General features: G+C 33.0%; 2 protein-coding genes across 4 annotated transcripts in view; one reads left to right on the top strand and one right to left on the bottom strand.

The window, feature by feature from the left end:
- Positions 1 to 5,910, top strand: part of LOC145265440 (centromere protein M-like) — a 174,871-nt gene extending 168,961 nt beyond the window's left edge. The window contains exon 6 of the mRNA XM_080121286.1: positions 5,771 to 5,910. Within this exon, the coding sequence (XP_079977412.1) occupies positions 5,771 to 5,872 (102 nt within the window). The 3' untranslated portion in view covers positions 5,873 to 5,910. The remainder of the gene's footprint in view (positions 1 to 5,770) is intronic.
- Positions 5,911 to 13,964: 8,054 nt separating this feature from the next.
- LOC145265436 (tubulin-specific chaperone cofactor E-like protein) overlaps positions 13,965 to 18,871 on the bottom strand; it is a 156,595-nt gene continuing 151,688 nt past the window's right edge. For all 3 annotated transcript variants that reach the window (XM_080121274.1, XM_080121275.1, XM_080121276.1), the window contains one exon: positions 13,965 to 17,017. In XM_080121274.1, coding sequence (XP_079977400.1) covers positions 16,705 to 17,017 — 313 coding nt within the window. In that variant the 3' untranslated portion in view covers positions 13,965 to 16,704. The remainder of the gene's footprint in view (positions 17,018 to 18,871) is intronic.

Below are 18,871 nucleotides of genomic sequence, written 5' to 3'. Positions count from 1 at the left end.
GCACAATATGAGTCTCTTCTGCTGATGTAAATTACGTTTAATACTAACATAGTCTTTTCTGCCTGGCATCAATCGAATGTACTCATCATCTTGATAAAATGCTTGCACTAACTCTACAATATCAGCAGGCAAAGACTTGCCTCTTTTTTGTTCTGGCACAACTAAAATACCGCTTTCCAAACACAATTTGCAAGCCTTGCGTACAATGTGTTCTGAAACACCAAATACATTCATGACTTTTTTGTGTGATCAATCGTTAGGGGCAAGTGTCAAGATCTGTATTTTCATTTTAGTGGATTCCACAGTCTTCACTTTTGCTGCAAGAACCTCTATCATTTTATCAAAGCACTTAGCTTTATCTAAAATCTCACTTTTTAATTTTAAAGGTTCATCACATAACACAAATGTTTAATGACCTACTGATTGCAGAACAAAGTTTTCTCTTACCTAAACGAGCCTTTCCAGAGTCATGAAGCCCTTTTGTTTTCATTGGAGAAATTCCAATAGCAGAGAAACATTCATTGATATTTGTCTTCTCTGTTTCCGTCAAAGTACTTGCATCAAACTCTTGCATTTCCTCATCCGATACATGCCTTTGTTTTTCATCATCAAGAAGTTGCTGATTCGTATTCGGCAATTAGGACAGAGTTTCTTGCCTAGAATAAGTAACAACTTAGCTTTTGCTTTATCTGCCAACTTCAAAGAAATTGCTTTCAAACTGCCTTTAATTTGCTTCTTATGATTTTTAAATGGATTGCAACAACTCTTTTCAAGCCACTCATACTTAGTTAACAAGGTCTGATTGTGATGGTCACAGATAGTTTGTATTTTATCCTCAAGTCCTGTCCTATAGGCAATAAGCTTTACATCCATTGCGTCCAAATAATCCACTGAAATTAATCCAACCTGTTTATCATGGAATAAATTACTACTTGTTTCAACTGTTAGCTCAGTACAAATAGAACAATTCATCTTTATCTGAAAAAAAACTACTTCAATTATTCTGTGTGCTTGTAAAAAATCCAAGTAGGAAAATGCCACCTTTCTCTTTGGATACTGGAGGAAAAGTGACTAATAAATATTTTAGGTGCCACAGACAAGTTCCAGTCTGGGTTCAGAGTTCACAGTTGGCATAATTCTAAATTTATTACAATTATTACCTATCAGATCTTATTTTTAAACAATAGTCTAAAAAAAATTTATTGCTCAGTGTAGCTTAATCTTAGTGTTTTAAACTAATGAAAAATACATTTTATTCTAACTTTCTTCTAAATGAAAAAAAAAAAAATGTTTTAGTTTAATGAAAATAACTTTTTGAAAAATTGTAAAAAAGAAAATGTTTAATGCCTATTTTTTGTGGTTTATAGTTTTGCGGGTGGGTATGCTGACAACATATATTAAGGTTGAACCTGGGGCAAATACTTGGACAGTTCCCCCCTCATAAAATGGGGTGTCTATTCTGAAAGCCGTTCTAATCATGGCGAGGTTGCTCGTGTCTATTCCATATTACTTTCTTTTTTTTTTACACGGTGGTCACCACTTATCAAGGCCCGGAAGACACTCAGGGATAAGGGTTATTGCAAGTACAGTACGTTAGTGTGGAGATTTGATGAAGTGTTTACTTAAGGGGGCAGTTCATTAGGAATTTGTTAACGTTGGACTTGAAGACATCCAAGTTGTAGTCAGGTGGGAAGCAGGCAGACGGAACAGAGTTCCACAGGCGTGCAGTTCTAAAAAAGAAGCTTTGTTTATGGAATCCACGTTTTGATTTAGGCACAGATAAAGAGTGAGGGAAACTTTTCACAGTGGATTCAGCTAGACTGGTGTTTTTCGTGAAAGATTGGCGAGGGGGGGGGGGGGCCAGAGATTGGAGTGCAGACGAGCACATGCCATGGAAATAATGATAAAAAAAGGATAGACTTGCAACGTCTCTTCTGTGGGAGAGAGGTTGCAGGGTAGAGAAAAGGGCATCCCCCACTAAGCCACAAAGTCTATTTTTAAATTTTATTTTTAGACATTCTTAACATGGGGAGATTAGGGGTGTCTATTCCAAAACCCGTTCTTAACATGAGGACATTGGAGATTGGTTATCAACAACAACATTGTTTAATTTTTTACAAAGAGGGGGGGGGCCTGCTTCCACCGAACAATGCTGGTTAACAAGTCCTGCTAGTTGTTAAATCAAACTTTTGCCGTTCTTTTATATGTTTTTCAATACATTGGTGACATTAAACCCTTTCCAAAAAATATTCTCAGTCAACAATTTGAAGAAAAAGGATCCACCATCCTTTTGTATTTTCCATTGTAACCTTTTTTTTTTCCATATTTTGAACCTCTTTCCCCCCCTCCCAAAAAAAGACCTGATTACAGCAACCAAAAATGATGTATGTAATATTATAAGCGTTCTCCTTTTGTTCTTTCTCTCGTCTGTCGACCCCATCAAAGTGCCAAACTAATAAAAGAAATACTTTGAACTCACTCTTTTTGAGAGACACTTTTATTTCCTGTCTGTCCTTCCCACTATACATAACAAATTTTGACAGAGCTGTCACCAACTAGCAGGGAATCATTGTCGTTTGCTCTCTTTTTCCTGCTGTTCAGGTCGTCTTTCCCACTCCTCTCTCTGTTTTACTGCCCTGCTGCTATCTATGCATGACGTCACCAGTCCTGCTACCTCCTACTGTTCCTCTCTCTATTTCACTCTGTATTACTGCTCTCTATGCGACGCCACCTCACATTATGATACAATTATTGTAGCTCTTTTGTTAAAACTGCAAAGTATTTATCTAAGCTAGCAGGGATGCCCGGCATAGCCTGGTCATACAATACACTTAAATATGATATTTTTATTTATGCAGATTTTGTATATATTTTTATTGAGTCAATTTTCTTTCGGTTCTTGTATATTATAAAGTTGTGATTTCCAAAATAAAAAAATATATCCATATGACTTGGGTGCATTAGCTTGAACCGAAAACAAAACTTATGAAGAAAAAAGAAAATATATGTATGTATGTATGTATGTATATATATATATATATATATATATATATATATATATATATAAACTTGAGTGTTATCAACTATAATCAAAACCAAAACTTATGAAGAATTCTTGATAAAATTAGTTATTACAAGAAATGGAAGGTCATAACAATTAAGCAACAATCACTCAAAAGAAAAAAGATGTAAACGTGACACACAAAAAACATGCTATCGTATTAATATATTGATGATTTTTGATTCTTGAAAATGTCTAAAACCTTAGTATTGAGCTTAAAAGGTCTAGATAAGAAATCCAAATTCAGGAATTTTGCTTAATTGGTGTCTTATAATTTAATGCAAATCTGAAATATTTAAAAAAAAAAAAAAACCCTGAAATTTGAGGAATATTTATTTGATGTTGAATAGCAATTGTTAAAGTTTCACAAGAATTATTTTTTATTTGAATTTTCACAAAAGGATTTCACTCCCTTTTTACAACCTTTGCATAAAACGAAATTAAACTAATTTAACTGATATTTGCTTGTAGCAACTGTATTTTAAAATTCATAATGATTCGTTAATTAGTTTAAGAGTGAATCATAGAAATACATTTGCACTTGCTGAGTTTCCTGACTGACCTTGACTATGCTCAGAACATAGCCATTATTGGAGACAGTTTTACCAAAATCCAATCAGCCATAGACAAAATGCAACACTTTGCATCTAAGATTGGTATGAAGGTAAAAGTCCTCTTTGCAGGATTTCTATCCTCCAAGAAGAGCACATTCACAATGGGGAAGACCTAGAAGATGCCGATTGCTTCAAATACCTGGAATTAATGTTTATCGAGACGGGTCAGAAATATGACTTTCCCATCTGAATCAACTACTGTATTCTTCTAGTTACCTACAACCCTGTTTATGATTTTGTCCCGAGATCACAATAGGCACAATAGGATTTATCCGGGGCTTGTTTGGAAGATTCTTCTCTCGAGCTGCAAGACCTGATCTCAAAAGGTTGGTAGTCTTTGACCTATTCTGCCTCCACCGACACCATTTTGTCTACAGTACACAAATCTCGACATGATGTAGGATCATTCCAAGCATTTTTAAAGAAGAGATTTTGCTGATTTGGCCGTGCTGTGCACCGCAAAGCAGAAATTCATTAACAAATCAATAGTAGCAGAACCACTCAAAGGTTGGCAAAGATACCCAGGAGGCAAATGGAAGCCTACATCGAAGCTGATTCACAGAACTACAATGTTCGCTGCTGATCTCTGGGTTGGCTGCCCATAACTATCTGGGCCACTGTGGACTGTTGTGTATGGTCTGCGTTCATCCGGGATGCTGTTTGTTCTTTGGGTAGAGTCGGCGCATCCTGAGTGAATGCCACCAAATTTTAGCCGTGTATATATGTATATATATATATATATGTATATTAAGTGATTAAAAATGAAATGTCTGATTTAATATGGATGCTCTGTTTCACAATATCGGAAATAAAAAGCAAAATGTTTCATAAGAAATATTCACCCAAAGCATCTGTATATTTCTACCGACTTATTGGTGGCTTGTGTATGCCAGCAACAAAGAGGCGATAAAATCACTGAAGGATGCTTTTCCCTGCAAAGATTTTTCCTTGTAAAAAGTTGTTGATGGTTAGAAAAAATGGTAATCAACTGATGCTAAATTTGGTGAATAAGGTGGATGAGAGACTATTTCTAAGTTTGATTTTTTGAGTAGCTGTCTTTGTGCAATATGAGGTTGAATGTCATCTTGCAAAAGGATTCGATGATCTCTCTTCACTGTGGTTTATATGCAATTTTTCGCATCATTTCAACCAATTGATGTGTACATCTGTTGCTACTGATGACCTCGTCTCATAAACTGTAATGAATGACATCAGCTGAGAACCACAAAACCAAAACCATTAAGTTCTTTTGATGGAATTCCAGTTTTGGGATTTCATCTTTATCCAACCTTTTTGATGAACAGTTGCAATTGTTGAAAAAAAATCCATTTTTCATCACACGTGACAATACGGTGCATAAATAGTTCTGTGACAGGGAATCACTTTTAAGATGTGTCTTTTAAATCATGTGATGCCACATATATGACTTCTTTACTTTTCTTGTTTCGGATCGTCCAATACTGTAGGAGTTGAGACATTAAATTTTTTTTGCTAACGAACGCGTTGAGACGTATCGTCTTTCACTATTACTTTCAACTCATCATTATCAATTTTGCTTGCAGGTTTTCCTCAGGATTAATTATTAAGAAATCTTTCAAATCGATTGGTGAACAGTTCACTCATTTGGCACATTGCCACAAAACATTTCATTAATGTTTTGTGGCCTCTGAGAGGCATTTGTCCGATGATGAGAGATTTGTATTCATAAGCAAATCTTTTATTAATGGATTTATCCAAGATAATAATTTGAAATTTTTAAATCACAAAATTATCTGTAAGATAATAAAGTTAAGTTCACATGTTATGTAATTACAAAGCGACGCTGAAAAAAATTTGAAAGTTATAATTTGACAAAAATGGAATTGGACATTTCAGTCTTAATGACAATAACTTTCCAGTTAAGTTCAGCTTCATTAAAAACTGTCATCCATAAAAGCCATTTTTTCATAATCACAAATTTTTTTTCTTTCACTTTTGTTTCATTCGAAACATTCAGCCAAACTTTCTTAAAACTAGGTTTTTATTTTTTTGCATGACTTTTTGAATTTAAAAGATGAAATTGTCATTAGTTTTCTTTTTTTCTTTTTTTAACCAGACAGGAAGAGATAAAATTTCCCAGCAACTTCTCAAACTGGTTGAGATCGCTTGCGGATTTAAAAAAAATGTAAAAAATTTATTTCTTTTATCACTTGTATAAAAAAAAAAAATCTGAATAAATAAAAAAAAAATCATTGATTTTTCTTGTTTTACATTGTTGACAGCTAACAAATTTCAGGCAATTCTAAAAATAATTTGTTCAATTGTTTTCCATGTTACATGAAATGAAATACACAAGGAATTTACAAAATGTTTTGTAATCATTTTTTAATTAAAAAATAAAATCTGAAGTGAGTATTAACATTTCAACTGGAAGTAAAAAAACACTGATGTCCTTTTGCTATTTGCTGATTCTCGAGTGCCTCAAGTCTTAATTAATCCAGTTGAAGTGTGTCATACATGCAAAAAAAAAAAAAATAAATAAACATACAAATATTATTTACTATTAAAATTTATTTGTCAAGAATTGTGAGGAAGGATCGGGGTCATTTCTGATAAAATCATAAATGACACTTGAATATTTTTAATGATAAACTTATTTTGTAGTATGAGTATAGTGAAGCGATTCACCGCAGGTTGAATTCTATCTCATGCCATATCAGTCATAGAATTGGTTCATGTTGTTAAAGATAAAAATTTCATTTCCAATGTTGTTAAAGATAAAAATTTCATTTTCAATTGATTTCATATTTAATCTTATCAGTAGTTTTTGGCATCATAGAAGGAGGTAGAGGATTAAACCTTCACACAGTTCCAAGTCCTAATACTGCTACTCAACTCACCAAGTACTAATTTAATCTCATATATATAATAATTTGATTGCAGAAATTCCTCTCTGGACCAAATTACGGTAGGTTTGCAATAACAGATACCACATACAAATTTATTATGTCTAAACTTTTACCCACCATCTTATGTAACTTTTGAATACCGTTACAGACACATTTATTCGTTATAATAAAATCCTATCTTACTTCCTACAAGCGACATCATCACGATTGCCAAGATCTATAGATGAAGTAGTTTGTATTTTTCCCTCTACTTGAAAAGTCCTCCCACTCTCTTAGTAAGGATCGGGTAAATATATATTATATATATATTGACCTGACACCCTTATTAACTGGATTAAACACTCAGACACCTACAACTATTGCGCTTCACTATTTATGATTTCTCCCCAATAACAATCTACCTATTCTCATTGGCTTGCGACCATGAAATTCTATTATTCTGGATTGTACACTAACGTAGAAAAAACGAATACTGAAGCCCTTAATCAATCACTGTGCAATGTTTTAAATCATTTATACTTTACTATCGTCGCTTTTCCTTCATTTTACAGACTGATTTTTACATTTACTTACAAGTTACACATTACGCATTATTAGGATTAACATTATTTAGTCATTGTTACATAAAAAAAAAAAGTCGCAACTTTGTTTATATCATATGCGGTTTCTGCGTCCTAAATTAACCGATGCTAAAATGAACTGATCTCTTTTTAAATCATACCTACCACGGTCTGCACAGCAGACTCGAAGGGCCTTTCTGAAAAAAATTAAAAAAAGTATGCAGTTGATACGATATTAGGACAGTGTTTAAGAACAACTCAACACTCCGAAAATACCTGATGCATGTAAAACCCCTGACTCGAAAAAACTCTTGACAAAAAACTGCGTTTATGAGATTTCATGTAAATGTGGGAAACTTTACAAAGGTGAAACATGCCGTCCCCTCAAAGTAAGACTAGAAGAACATCGAAAAGCTGTCACACGCGGAGAAATCGAAAAATCAGCTGTAGCTGAACGTGTGTGGAGGGAAGGGAATAACCATTCCTTAATGTGGGATGATGTCAACATACTGGATACAGAAGAGGGATGGGGATCAGAAAACTTAGAGGCAGAACATATGATAGAAAACAACATTCCAGCATAGAACTAAATTGCATTTGGATGCTCCTAATCACATTCCAGCATAGAACTAAATTGCATTTGGATGCTCCTAATCACATTCCAGCATAGAACTAAATTGCATTTGGATGCTCCTAATCACATTCCAGCATAGAACTAAATTGCATTTGGATGCTCCTAATCACATTCCAGCATAGAACTAAATTGCATTTGGATGCTCCTAATCACATTCCAGCATAGAACTAAATTGCATTTGGATGCTCCTAATCACATTCCAGCATAGAACTAAATTGCATTTGGATGCTCCTAATCACATTCCAGCATAGAACTAAATTGCATTTGGATGCTCCTAATCACATTCCAGCATAGAACTAAATTGCATTTGGATGCTCCTAATCACATTCCAGCATAGAACTAAATTGCATTTGGATGCTCCTAATCACATTCCAGCATAGAACTAAATTGCATTTGGATGCTCCTAATCACATTCCAGCATAGAACTAAATTGCATTTGGATGCTCCTAATCACATTCCAGCATAGAACTAAATTGCATTTGGATGCTCCTAATCACATTCCAGCATAGAACTAAATTGCATTTGGATGCTCCTAATCACATTCCAGCATAGAACTAAATTGCATTTGGATGCTCCTAATCACATTCCAGCATAGAACTAAATTGCATTTGGATGCTCCTAATCACATTCCAGCATAGAACTAAATTGCATTTGGATGCTCCTAATCACATTCCAGCATAGAACTAAATTGCATTTGGATGCTCCTAATCACATTCCAGCATAGAACTAAATTGCATTTGGATGCTCCTAATCACATTCCAGCATAGAACTAAATTGCATTTGGATGCTCCTAATCACATTCCAGCATAGAACTAAATTGCATTTGGATGCTCCTAATCACATTCCAGCATAGAACTAAATTGCATTTGGATGCTCCTAATCACATTCCAGCATAGAACTAAATTGCATTTGGATGCTCCTAATCACATTCCAGCATAGAACTAAATTGCATTTGGATGCTCCTAATCACATTCCAGCATAGAACTAAATTGCATTTGGATGCTCCTAATCACATTCCAGCATAGAACTAAATTGCATTTGGATGCTCCTAATCACATTCCAGCATAGAACTAAATTGCATTTGGATGCTCCTAATCACATTCCAGCATAGAACTAAATTGCATTTGGATGCTCCTAATCACATTCCAGCATAGAACTAAATTGCATTTGGATGCTCCTAATCACATTCCAGCATAGAACTAAATTGCATTTGGATGCTCCTAATCACATTCCAGCATAGAACTAAATTGCATTTGGATGCTCCTAATCACATTCCAGCATAGAACTAAATTGCATTTGGATGCTCCTAATCACATTCCAGCATAGAACTAAATTGCATTTGGATGCTCCTAATCACATTCCAGCATAGAACTAAATTGCATTTGGATGCTCCTAATCACATTCCAGCATAGAACTAAATTGCATTTGGATGCTCCTAATCACATTCCAGCATAGAACTAAATTGCATTTGGATGCTCCTAATCACATTCCAGCATAGAACTAAATTGCATTTGGATGCTCCTAATCACATTCCAGCATAGAACTAAATTGCATTTGGATGCTCCTAATCACATTCCAGCATAGAACTAAATTGCATTTGGATGCTCCTAATCACATTCCAGCATAGAACTAAATTGCATTTGGATGCTCCTAATCACATTCCAGCATAGAACTAAATTGCATTTGGATGCTCCTAATCACATTCCAGCATAGAACTAAATTGCATTTGGATGCTCCTAATCACATTCCAGCATAGAACTAAATTGCATTTGGATGCTCCTAATCACATTCCAGCATAGAACTAAATTGCATTTGGATGCTCCTAATCACATTCCAGCATAGAACTAAATTGCATTTGGATGCTCCTAATCACATTCCAGCATAGAACTAAATTGCATTTGGATGCTCCTAATCACATTCCAGCATAGAACTAAATTGCATTTGGATGCTCCTAATCACATTCCAGCATAGAACTAAATTGCATTTGGATGCTCCTAATCACATTCCAGCATAGAACTAAATTGCATTTGGATGCTCCTAATCACATTCCAGCATAGAACTAAATTGCATTTGGATGCTCCTAATCACATTCCAGCATAGAACTAAATTGCATTTGGATGCTCCTAATCACATTCCAGCATAGAACTAAATTGCATTTGGATGCTCCTAATCACATTCCAGCATAGAACTAAATTGCATTTGGATGCTCCTAATCACATTCCAGCATAGAACTAAATTGCATTTGGATGCTCCTAATCACATTCCAGCATAGAACTAAATTGCATTTGGATGCTCCTAATCACATTCCAGCATAGAACTAAATTGCATTTGGATGCTCCTAATCACATTCCAGCATAGAACTAAATTGCATTTGGATGCTCCTAATCACATTCCAGCATAGAACTAAATTGCATTTGGATGCTCCTAATCACATTCCAGCATAGAACTAAATTGCATTTGGATGCTCCTAATCACATTCCAGCATAGAACTAAATTGCATTTGGATGCTCCTAATCACATTCCAGCATAGAACTAAATTGCATTTGGATGCTCCTAATCACATTCCAGCATAGAACTAAATTGCATTTGGATGCTCCTAATCACATTCCAGCATAGAACTAAATTGCATTTGGATGCTCCTAATCACATTCCAGCATAGAACTAAATTGCATTTGGATGCTCCTAATCACATTCCAGCATAGAACTAAATTGCATTTGGATGCTCCTAATCACATTCCAGCATAGAACTAAATTGCATTTGGATGCTCCTAATCACATTCCAGCATAGAACTAAATTGCATTTGGATGCTCCTAATCACATTCCAGCATAGAACTAAATTGCATTTGGATGCTCCTAATCACATTCCAGCATAGAACTAAATTGCATTTGGATGCTCCTAATCACATTCCAGCATAGAACTAAATTGCATTTGGATGCTCCTAATCACATTCCAGCATAGAACTAAATTGCATTTGGATGCTCCTAATCACATTCCAGCATAGAACTAAATTGCATTTGGATGCTCCTAATCACATTCCAGCATAGAACTAAATTGCATTTGGATGCTCCTAATCACATTCCAGCATAGAACTAAATTGCATTTGGATGCTCCTAATCACATTCCAGCATAGAACTAAATTGCATTTGGATGCTCCTAATCACATTCCAGCATAGAACTAAATTGCATTTGGATGCTCCTAATCACATTCCAGCATAGAACTAAATTGCATTTGGATGCTCCTAATCACATTCCAGCATAGAACTAAACTGCATTTGGATGCTCCTAATCACATTCCAGCATAGAACTAAACTGCATTTGGATGCTCCTAATCACATTCCAGCATAGAACTAAACTGCATTTGGATGCTCCTAATCACATTCCAGCATAGAACTAAACTGCATTTGGATGCTCCTAATCACATTCCAGCATAGAACTAAACTGCATTTGGATGCTCCTAATCACATTCCAGCATAGAACTAAACTGCATTTGGATGCTCCTAATCACATTCCAGCATAGAACTAAATTGCATTTGGATGCTCCTAATCACATTCCAGCATAGAACTAAATTGCATTTGGATGCTCCTAATCACATTCCAGCATAGAACTAAATTGCATTTGGATGCTCCTAATCACATTCCAGCATAGAACTAAATTGCATTTGGATGCTCCTAATCACATTCCAGCATAGAACTAAATTGCATTTGGATGCTCCTAATCACATTCCAGCATAGAACTAAATTGCATTTGGATGCTCCTAATCACATTCCAGCATAGAACTAAATTGCATTTGGATGCTCCTAATCACAAAATCGCAAAAAAAAGAAGAAACAAAATATATGCCCAGCCTAAGGGAGGTAACTTCACAAAAAAAACAACTCTTTTTTTTCCTCCTTGGAGTTGCCCCCTTACATTGTGTTTTAAAAAAACAAAAAGACACGTTGGTATCGATCCTCTGTTTCAGAAAACATTTTTTTCACTAATATTAACAATTAGTATAGATATCCTGAAAAATTGAGTCATAGGAAAGCTTTTAAAAAACTATCTTAGTAACCCATGAAGATTGAACCTTTATGATCTACAGACCCATCCTCAAACCCATGGTTCGAAGTCTTGGAATGCAGAGCCAAGCCTCTTCTTTAGTAGAGAAAAGAAGAAAAGAAGCATGTTTTCAACACCCTAAGAAGGTCGCAGGTTGCATCGACCAAAACATTGTGCTAATAACACCTAAGATGAGAATAATAGCCCGATTAATCAACATAATACAAGCATTCACATCTCATCTCAAAAATTCAGAATTGATGTTCACAAAGTGTTCAATTAAGTAGAATTGAAAACTGATCCCCAACGCTAAGTCATGAAAAAATTTTATTTTTACAATTTTACTTTTTTCTTATCTGAAAGTTACGGTTGTTATCAATAAGATTAACGTGAAAACAGAAAAAAATTTAAATTGTGGGATTTATAGGCAATTACATAAACATCTGCTGAATCTCTTAATAAAAAAAGAGTTGTATTAGCCCCCTACATCAAACTGGCACTGAGTCTAGATTGGGGTTATTAGACAAAAAAAAAAATTGTTTTACTTTCGAAATCATAAAAACTATTTCTTTTTATATGAAACACATTTTCACACTCTAAGCCTGAATTACATGCAGATAAATTATCATTTTCATTACTTTTTATTCAGTTTGTATTTAACTACATTTACACCAGTTTCTTTTTTTTTTTTTTTTTTTTTTACTTCCTTTGTCTGTCATAATTTCCGTCACTAAAGTACACATTTCCCCTTTATTACATTGCCTACAGATATACTTATTTGTTATATATTGCACGGACATTACCTTTTTTTTTTTTTTTTTTTTTACTATGGTTGTTTTTTGTTTCGTTCTCTTTTCAGGACGTCTTTTCCACACTGCTCAGACATTAACTTTTTTTTTTTTTAGGTACTTTTTTTTAGTTTACCACCAATTACACTATTTCCTTTAAATTGATGACTTCTAAAGATTTTAGACTATGCTGAATAAGACAATCTATTTTAACTTTGGCAGAGACAAGTAGTTTTTGAGATATAGTGACATACATTATTCATTGTTTTACGCATGCACGATTAAAAAGTGTACTTCTCTTCACACGACACTGCCACCCACCCCAATTTTTCTTTTGGTTTATAGTCTTTGTGGGTGGGTATGCTGACAACATATATCAAGGTTAAAGTTGGGGCAAATACTTGGACAGTCCCCCCCCTCATAAAATGGAGTGTCTATTCTGAAAGCCATTCTTACCATAGCGAGGTTGGTCATGTCTATTGTATACAACATTCTTAACATGAGAAAGTTGGGGTGTCTATTCCGAAACCCGTTTTTACCATTAGGACGTTGGGGATTGGCCACCAACAACAATTGTAGTTTAATTTTTTACGAGGAGGGGGAATGCTTCAACCAGGCAACGCCAGTTAACGGGCCCTGCTAGTAACAAATAGTATCGTAATTTTTTACCTGACATCATAGGTTGGTTAGTTTGTTATAGAGGCAGCTTATGAGCTTGAACCTCACTCAGAGCATGTTAATTTTACTCTGATTTTATCCCAAAATAATCTTAGACATTTCAAATTACAATATGAAGAAAATTTTGTAGCTTTTTTGTAATCTATGGAAATTACAACTCCAATACTGCTAGTAATCAACAATGCATACTATTTGGATGGCGGGGGGTGGGGGTGTTTATATAAATAAAGAATACGCTCAATGAAGTCTGAAGGGCACATCTGATAAGATGTTGATGAGAACAATAAGCCAACAGAAAGAGTTACACTTTCAAAAGTTTCTAATATGTTTTGAAAAAGTTATTTCATTTTATTAATTCCAAAAAACATTTTAATTCAATCTAAAACTCTTTTATAAACATGGAGATCAGTGAAGAAAAAAAACCTCTTTGGATTTCTTTTAATATTTTTTTTTTTTTATAAAACTTTCATTAAAGTTTTGACAATCAGTCCTTTATTCATTGTACTATGAATTGTCTGCTTTAAATGTTTTTTTAAATTGAACTGACTCAAAAAAAGTTCTGATAATTAATTTGTTTTGATTTTAGAACTTGATGACGTTTTCTGATTCTAATTGTGAAATGTACTAAACGAAACACAAAGGAGAAAAAAACAGACAAGCAAACAGCAAGGCACAAAATAAAAGGATGCAGAGAACAATGTTCATAAAAATTAAAACAAATTTATTTTTCTTCTTCATATAACGTCTTGTGTCACATATTACAAAAACTGAACAAAAGTGAAACCAATCAAAAAAAAAAAAAATTCCGCCTTTTTTATCTCTCCCGATAACGCATCTCATTTTTCTTTATCATTTCTTGTCTGACACAAAAAATATTGTTACAAAAATTATGCAACAAACATTTTATTGAAAATGATTTATTCAGAAATAAAATATAAAATCAATTGAGAATTAAAGAACAAAAATTTAAAACTCTTGTATAAATTGATTTTTAGACTTTGGAATATTTATACAACTTTATATCATTAGATTTAGTTGTATGTAAAAATAACCGAAATGGTTTGATATATTTTTCTTGTCATTTGAGTAAAAATATATTAAAAGCAGCAGTTAACTTTTGATGGATGACAAATATGCTGAATTGATTTATAGACTATATCACAAGAACAGGCAACACTGAATCTTTTGTAACATCCAATAAGATAAATATTCAGATGACATTGCATTTAAGTATAGAGTTTAAAACGTGATATCAGAACAGAGAAAAGTTTTTTAATGCTTAATAACTGTCACAGTTTGTAGTTTTCGAACACTAGAATTTATATTTAAAATATTTTTGTATTTTTGTGGCTTTTTATTTTATTAAATGTATTAAATATCAAATATTTAAAAATTTGTTTACATTTTTGGCAAATTAAAATTGGACACATATTTGTTTTAAAAATCAAATGCACAACATATTTTTTATGTAAACATTTTTATTGCGAGTACAAATACATTGTTGGGTCTGAAATGCTTTATTTCTGCTGACTACAACAAATAGTAATTAATATTTAATTCAATTCTTCAGTAATTTTGTTGTAAAACTTAAAAAAAAAAATTTTCTAAACAATAAAAATAAGACAATCTTTTTATAGTTTAATTCACTTATGAAAATTCTGATAAAAAATATAAAATAGAAAAAATTCCAATTTCATAAAAAATAATGAATACTTTTGTGGTCTTAACAAGAAACAGTATTTTCAACAACCTAAAAATAAATGCTTTTTTTTTTTACTTTTTGCTATTTTAACTGTTTTGTCCTTAAACACAAAAAATACTGATTTGTCATCAAAATTGAGATACACACACTCATTAAAACTTATTATTAGATAATGACAGTAGAAGGGCTTGTCTCATGTTTTAGTTTTTAAATATTAAATTTTATTTCCAAACTGAATTTAGAAAAAAATCTTTTAATGAATTTTATTTTAACTTATAAAAAATAAATAATTGCATTAAAAAACTTTACAAAAAGTTTTCAAAATATACAAAATATATAAGGATGGAATAAAATTTTGCAAAAGAAAAAAAAATATAGCTTTGAGGCCATGCTAGACTCGTTCTTTTTAGCTACCAGTACAATTGGAACGTCTTATCTAAATGTGACCATTTTCATCCTTTAAATTTAAAGTTTGCATAATTGGTAATTTGTTTTTGTTTTATTAAATTATAATATATATTAAATTACATATCTTACCAGGATTAAAACATGTCTTTAAGTTGGACATTTTTTACATAGTTAATTGTAAATAGGCTGCAAATTAATCACAAAAAAGTTGAAAATAATTTGTTCACAAAAACATTGTCAGTCCACTAAAAATATAAGTGATTAATTTTACTAATTATAAATATTTGCAGCATATCTAATTATTAAAGTCTTAATTATATTAGTTAAGCAGTTTATTTTTAAAAGAAATAAAGCAAGATTATTACATGTATAGTCATCCATATATTTACAAACATCAGTAAGTGAACTTATCTTCGCTTGCAAACAGTAATCGTTGCTGATGCAATAGATTTCAACCAAATGATTTAATTATCTGTTTAATACCATTAATAGCATTGTTAAATACCATTGTTCTTTGGTTAGTACAACCATTCACTTGTTATTACCTATTTGAAATCATGGACTTGTCCCAATGCAAAGAAAGATTTTATTATTTATCTGATGTCTAAAAGTTTTCGTTTTCAGTTTTGATATTCAACACAAAATAATAATTAGAAGACCGTGATGTAGTTTGCTTGAAGCATTGTGTATAATTTATACATAATTTAGAGGAAGCTAATAGGCAGAATATATCAAGTTGTAAAAAGAAATACTAAAATAGTAAACGTTTTAGCTCATTAAAATCAAGTAAAAGTTAAAGCTTGTTAACTTAGAACAAATGCTTTATGCTAAACTTCTAGAGTATATTTGGTATTGTTGTAACTAATCCCTATTAATCTGTATTAACTGTGCATCGAACGGATACCATAACACTTAGTTCATTTCACCTTATCATAACAAAGGTCCATACAAAATTTCAGCCATATTGGCCCAGTCATTTTCCAGAAAAATTGAGATAGATAAATAGACTAAGAGAAATCTAATATAGAAAATGCATTTTTAAATTTTTATTTTAAACTCGTAATTGCTTCCATTTTTCACTTTGGTCACTAGATTTATATTTGTGAAGCTGCAATATCACAAAATTCCACAATATTCTCCAATATTCCATGAAATGTAAACAATGTGAATTATTCCATTTTAAATTTATTGTTTTTACATTAATTGGATTTTTTTTTCACTTAAAAATAAAAAATATTAAAGAAAAATCTTTAATTTCTCTTCCAAAAAATATACGTCAAAGGCAAAGTAAATTGTCAATGAAAAGACATTTAAGCTCCAGTTAACAATGTCATTTGAGCTGCACATGGATTTCATCATTTTCTTGGATGCGGAAACTATGGAGAGATCTATTGGAAGCATCCATAATTGCAAGAACAGTTTGCTCTGGACTTTTGGTAATGTGAAGAAGACGGAATTTCGAAGGTGGAAGGCCAACAAATCCTTTAAGTAATCCTTTTAATTCCTTAACAGTGTTTTTCCCATCAAGAGTCATTTCTTCTGTCTTATCTAAACATACTACGATGACCTTCAGGCCATCATCACCAAGATTCAAATCAAGCAAAGGCTTCAAATCTCCATGTAAGTGTTGCAATTCATTATATCTGTAAAAAAAAAACAAAAAAAAACATGGAAACTTTTCAACAATTATTTTTGCCAATAAAAAAAATTATAATCTAAAATAAAAAGGGAAATAAAAAAAATAAAATTTTACAAAATTTAACATGTTACAAGACAGTAATTTCTTGATTAAAATGTAAAATTCTAACTTTCATGTACGACATCATCACATTAATGACATGTGCCAATTCTTGTTAATGATGTCGACACACTACACTAAATGGGTGACCATGTGGGAGGAAAGCAAAACCTTGCCAGAAATTGTCCTGAAGATGCCTTCAGCAAATATTTCAGTATAACCATTTTATCCACGTGTTAAAACAATGGAACAATCACTTTCTGAACAAAAATTATGTTCTTAATCATGTGACAAAACATAAAAAAAGCATGCAATTCGTTTTTAATGATAACTTGCAATCAATTATTGGTTGAATTAATTTCTCATTTCAACCTAAGCTGACTGCGGTTTGGATATAAAAAGTTGTCGGAAATTCCTCAATCCATTTTTAAAATGGTGAAAGGATAAAAGTTCACATTAAACCATGATGCTGAATGATATTTAATATGCATGCAAAAAACTAAGTTTTCTGAGAATTTTTGATTCCTATGAGATGGCAAATGGGATTTACAAGGAAGCCAAAGGTTAACCAGCCTTTGATTAACTTATATTTTGATGAGCAAATGGACTAAAGTTTAAAAATCTTAAGCAAACACCTTTTTTCAACAAACAATCAATGAAAGACTGCCTTCAATAAAGAGAATCTTCAATGTATATTGCTTTCAACAAACACCAATTATTGCAGTGTAAAGCAAGCTTATCACAGAGTGGCAGTCTAATTGCTAAACAAACTGAATAATAAAAAGGCTTTTATGTCATTCATTGGTTAACATAACAAATCATTTGTATAAGAAGACAAGGCTCACTTGGTTGTCAGAAACGTTTACAATCACAACTTTTGGATAGCTAATGAAATGTTTGTTTGACAGTAGCAGCAGTTGTAACTTTTGGTGGTGACTAATCCACGTAATACTAAGAGTCTGGATGTAATTGACAGACTTTTTCGCATCTTCTCTTTTTTTTTTTGACAACCCCCTCACTAATCTTTTGCTATCTTTTATTTATTTGAAAGTAGATGACCTCTCAAAATATACTTTATTTTTCAAAAGTTTCCAAAATCTATTATTCATTCTGACATTACAAGTAATATTACTTGAAAATACCAAGTTAATTAGGTTAGGACGACAGGAAGACGAATGAACACATATCTAAAGAAATGGCAGAAACACTAGAGGAAGACCTCCAATCTGTGGTGGAATGGGGACAAAAGTGGTTGGTCACGTTCAATACTGCCAAGACTAAACTAGTTTCATTCAATAATTACAAGAAACCCTCTCTGCCACCTATAGCAATGGCCAACGACTCTTTATCTGAGAGTACATCTTTGAAACTCCTTGGCCTAACGTTCACAGGAAACATGAGTTGGAACAATTACATTGAAGGCATTGCCAGGGCCGCTGCAAGAAAGGTGGGCTCTCTCTACCATGCTAGAAAACTACTAACACTCGAAAGTATCCTGTACCTCTATAAAGCCACCATTCGTCCATGTATGGAGTATTGCTGTCACATCTGGGCTGGTGCATCTGCTACTAGTCTCTCGCTCCTTGACAAGGTTCAAAAGAGAGTCGCAAACCTGAACTGGCATCTAAGCTTCAGCCTCTGTTCCATCGACGAAATGTTGCATCTCTCTGCCTTTTCTACAAGTATTTTAGTGGTGAATGCTCTGACGAACTGCAATCACTTGTGCTCCCACGACGTGAGCACCCTCGACAAACCCGAC

The sequence above is a fragment of the Euprymna scolopes genome, chromosome 40 (genome assembly GCF_053919585.1).
Source record: "Euprymna scolopes isolate OS-2025 chromosome 40, ASM5391958v1, whole genome shotgun sequence".
Lineage (NCBI taxonomy): Eukaryota > Metazoa > Mollusca > Cephalopoda > Sepiida > Sepiolidae > Euprymna > Euprymna scolopes.
Note: the sequence above shows the minus strand (reverse complement) of the source record. Positions and strands in the feature narration are given on the sequence as shown.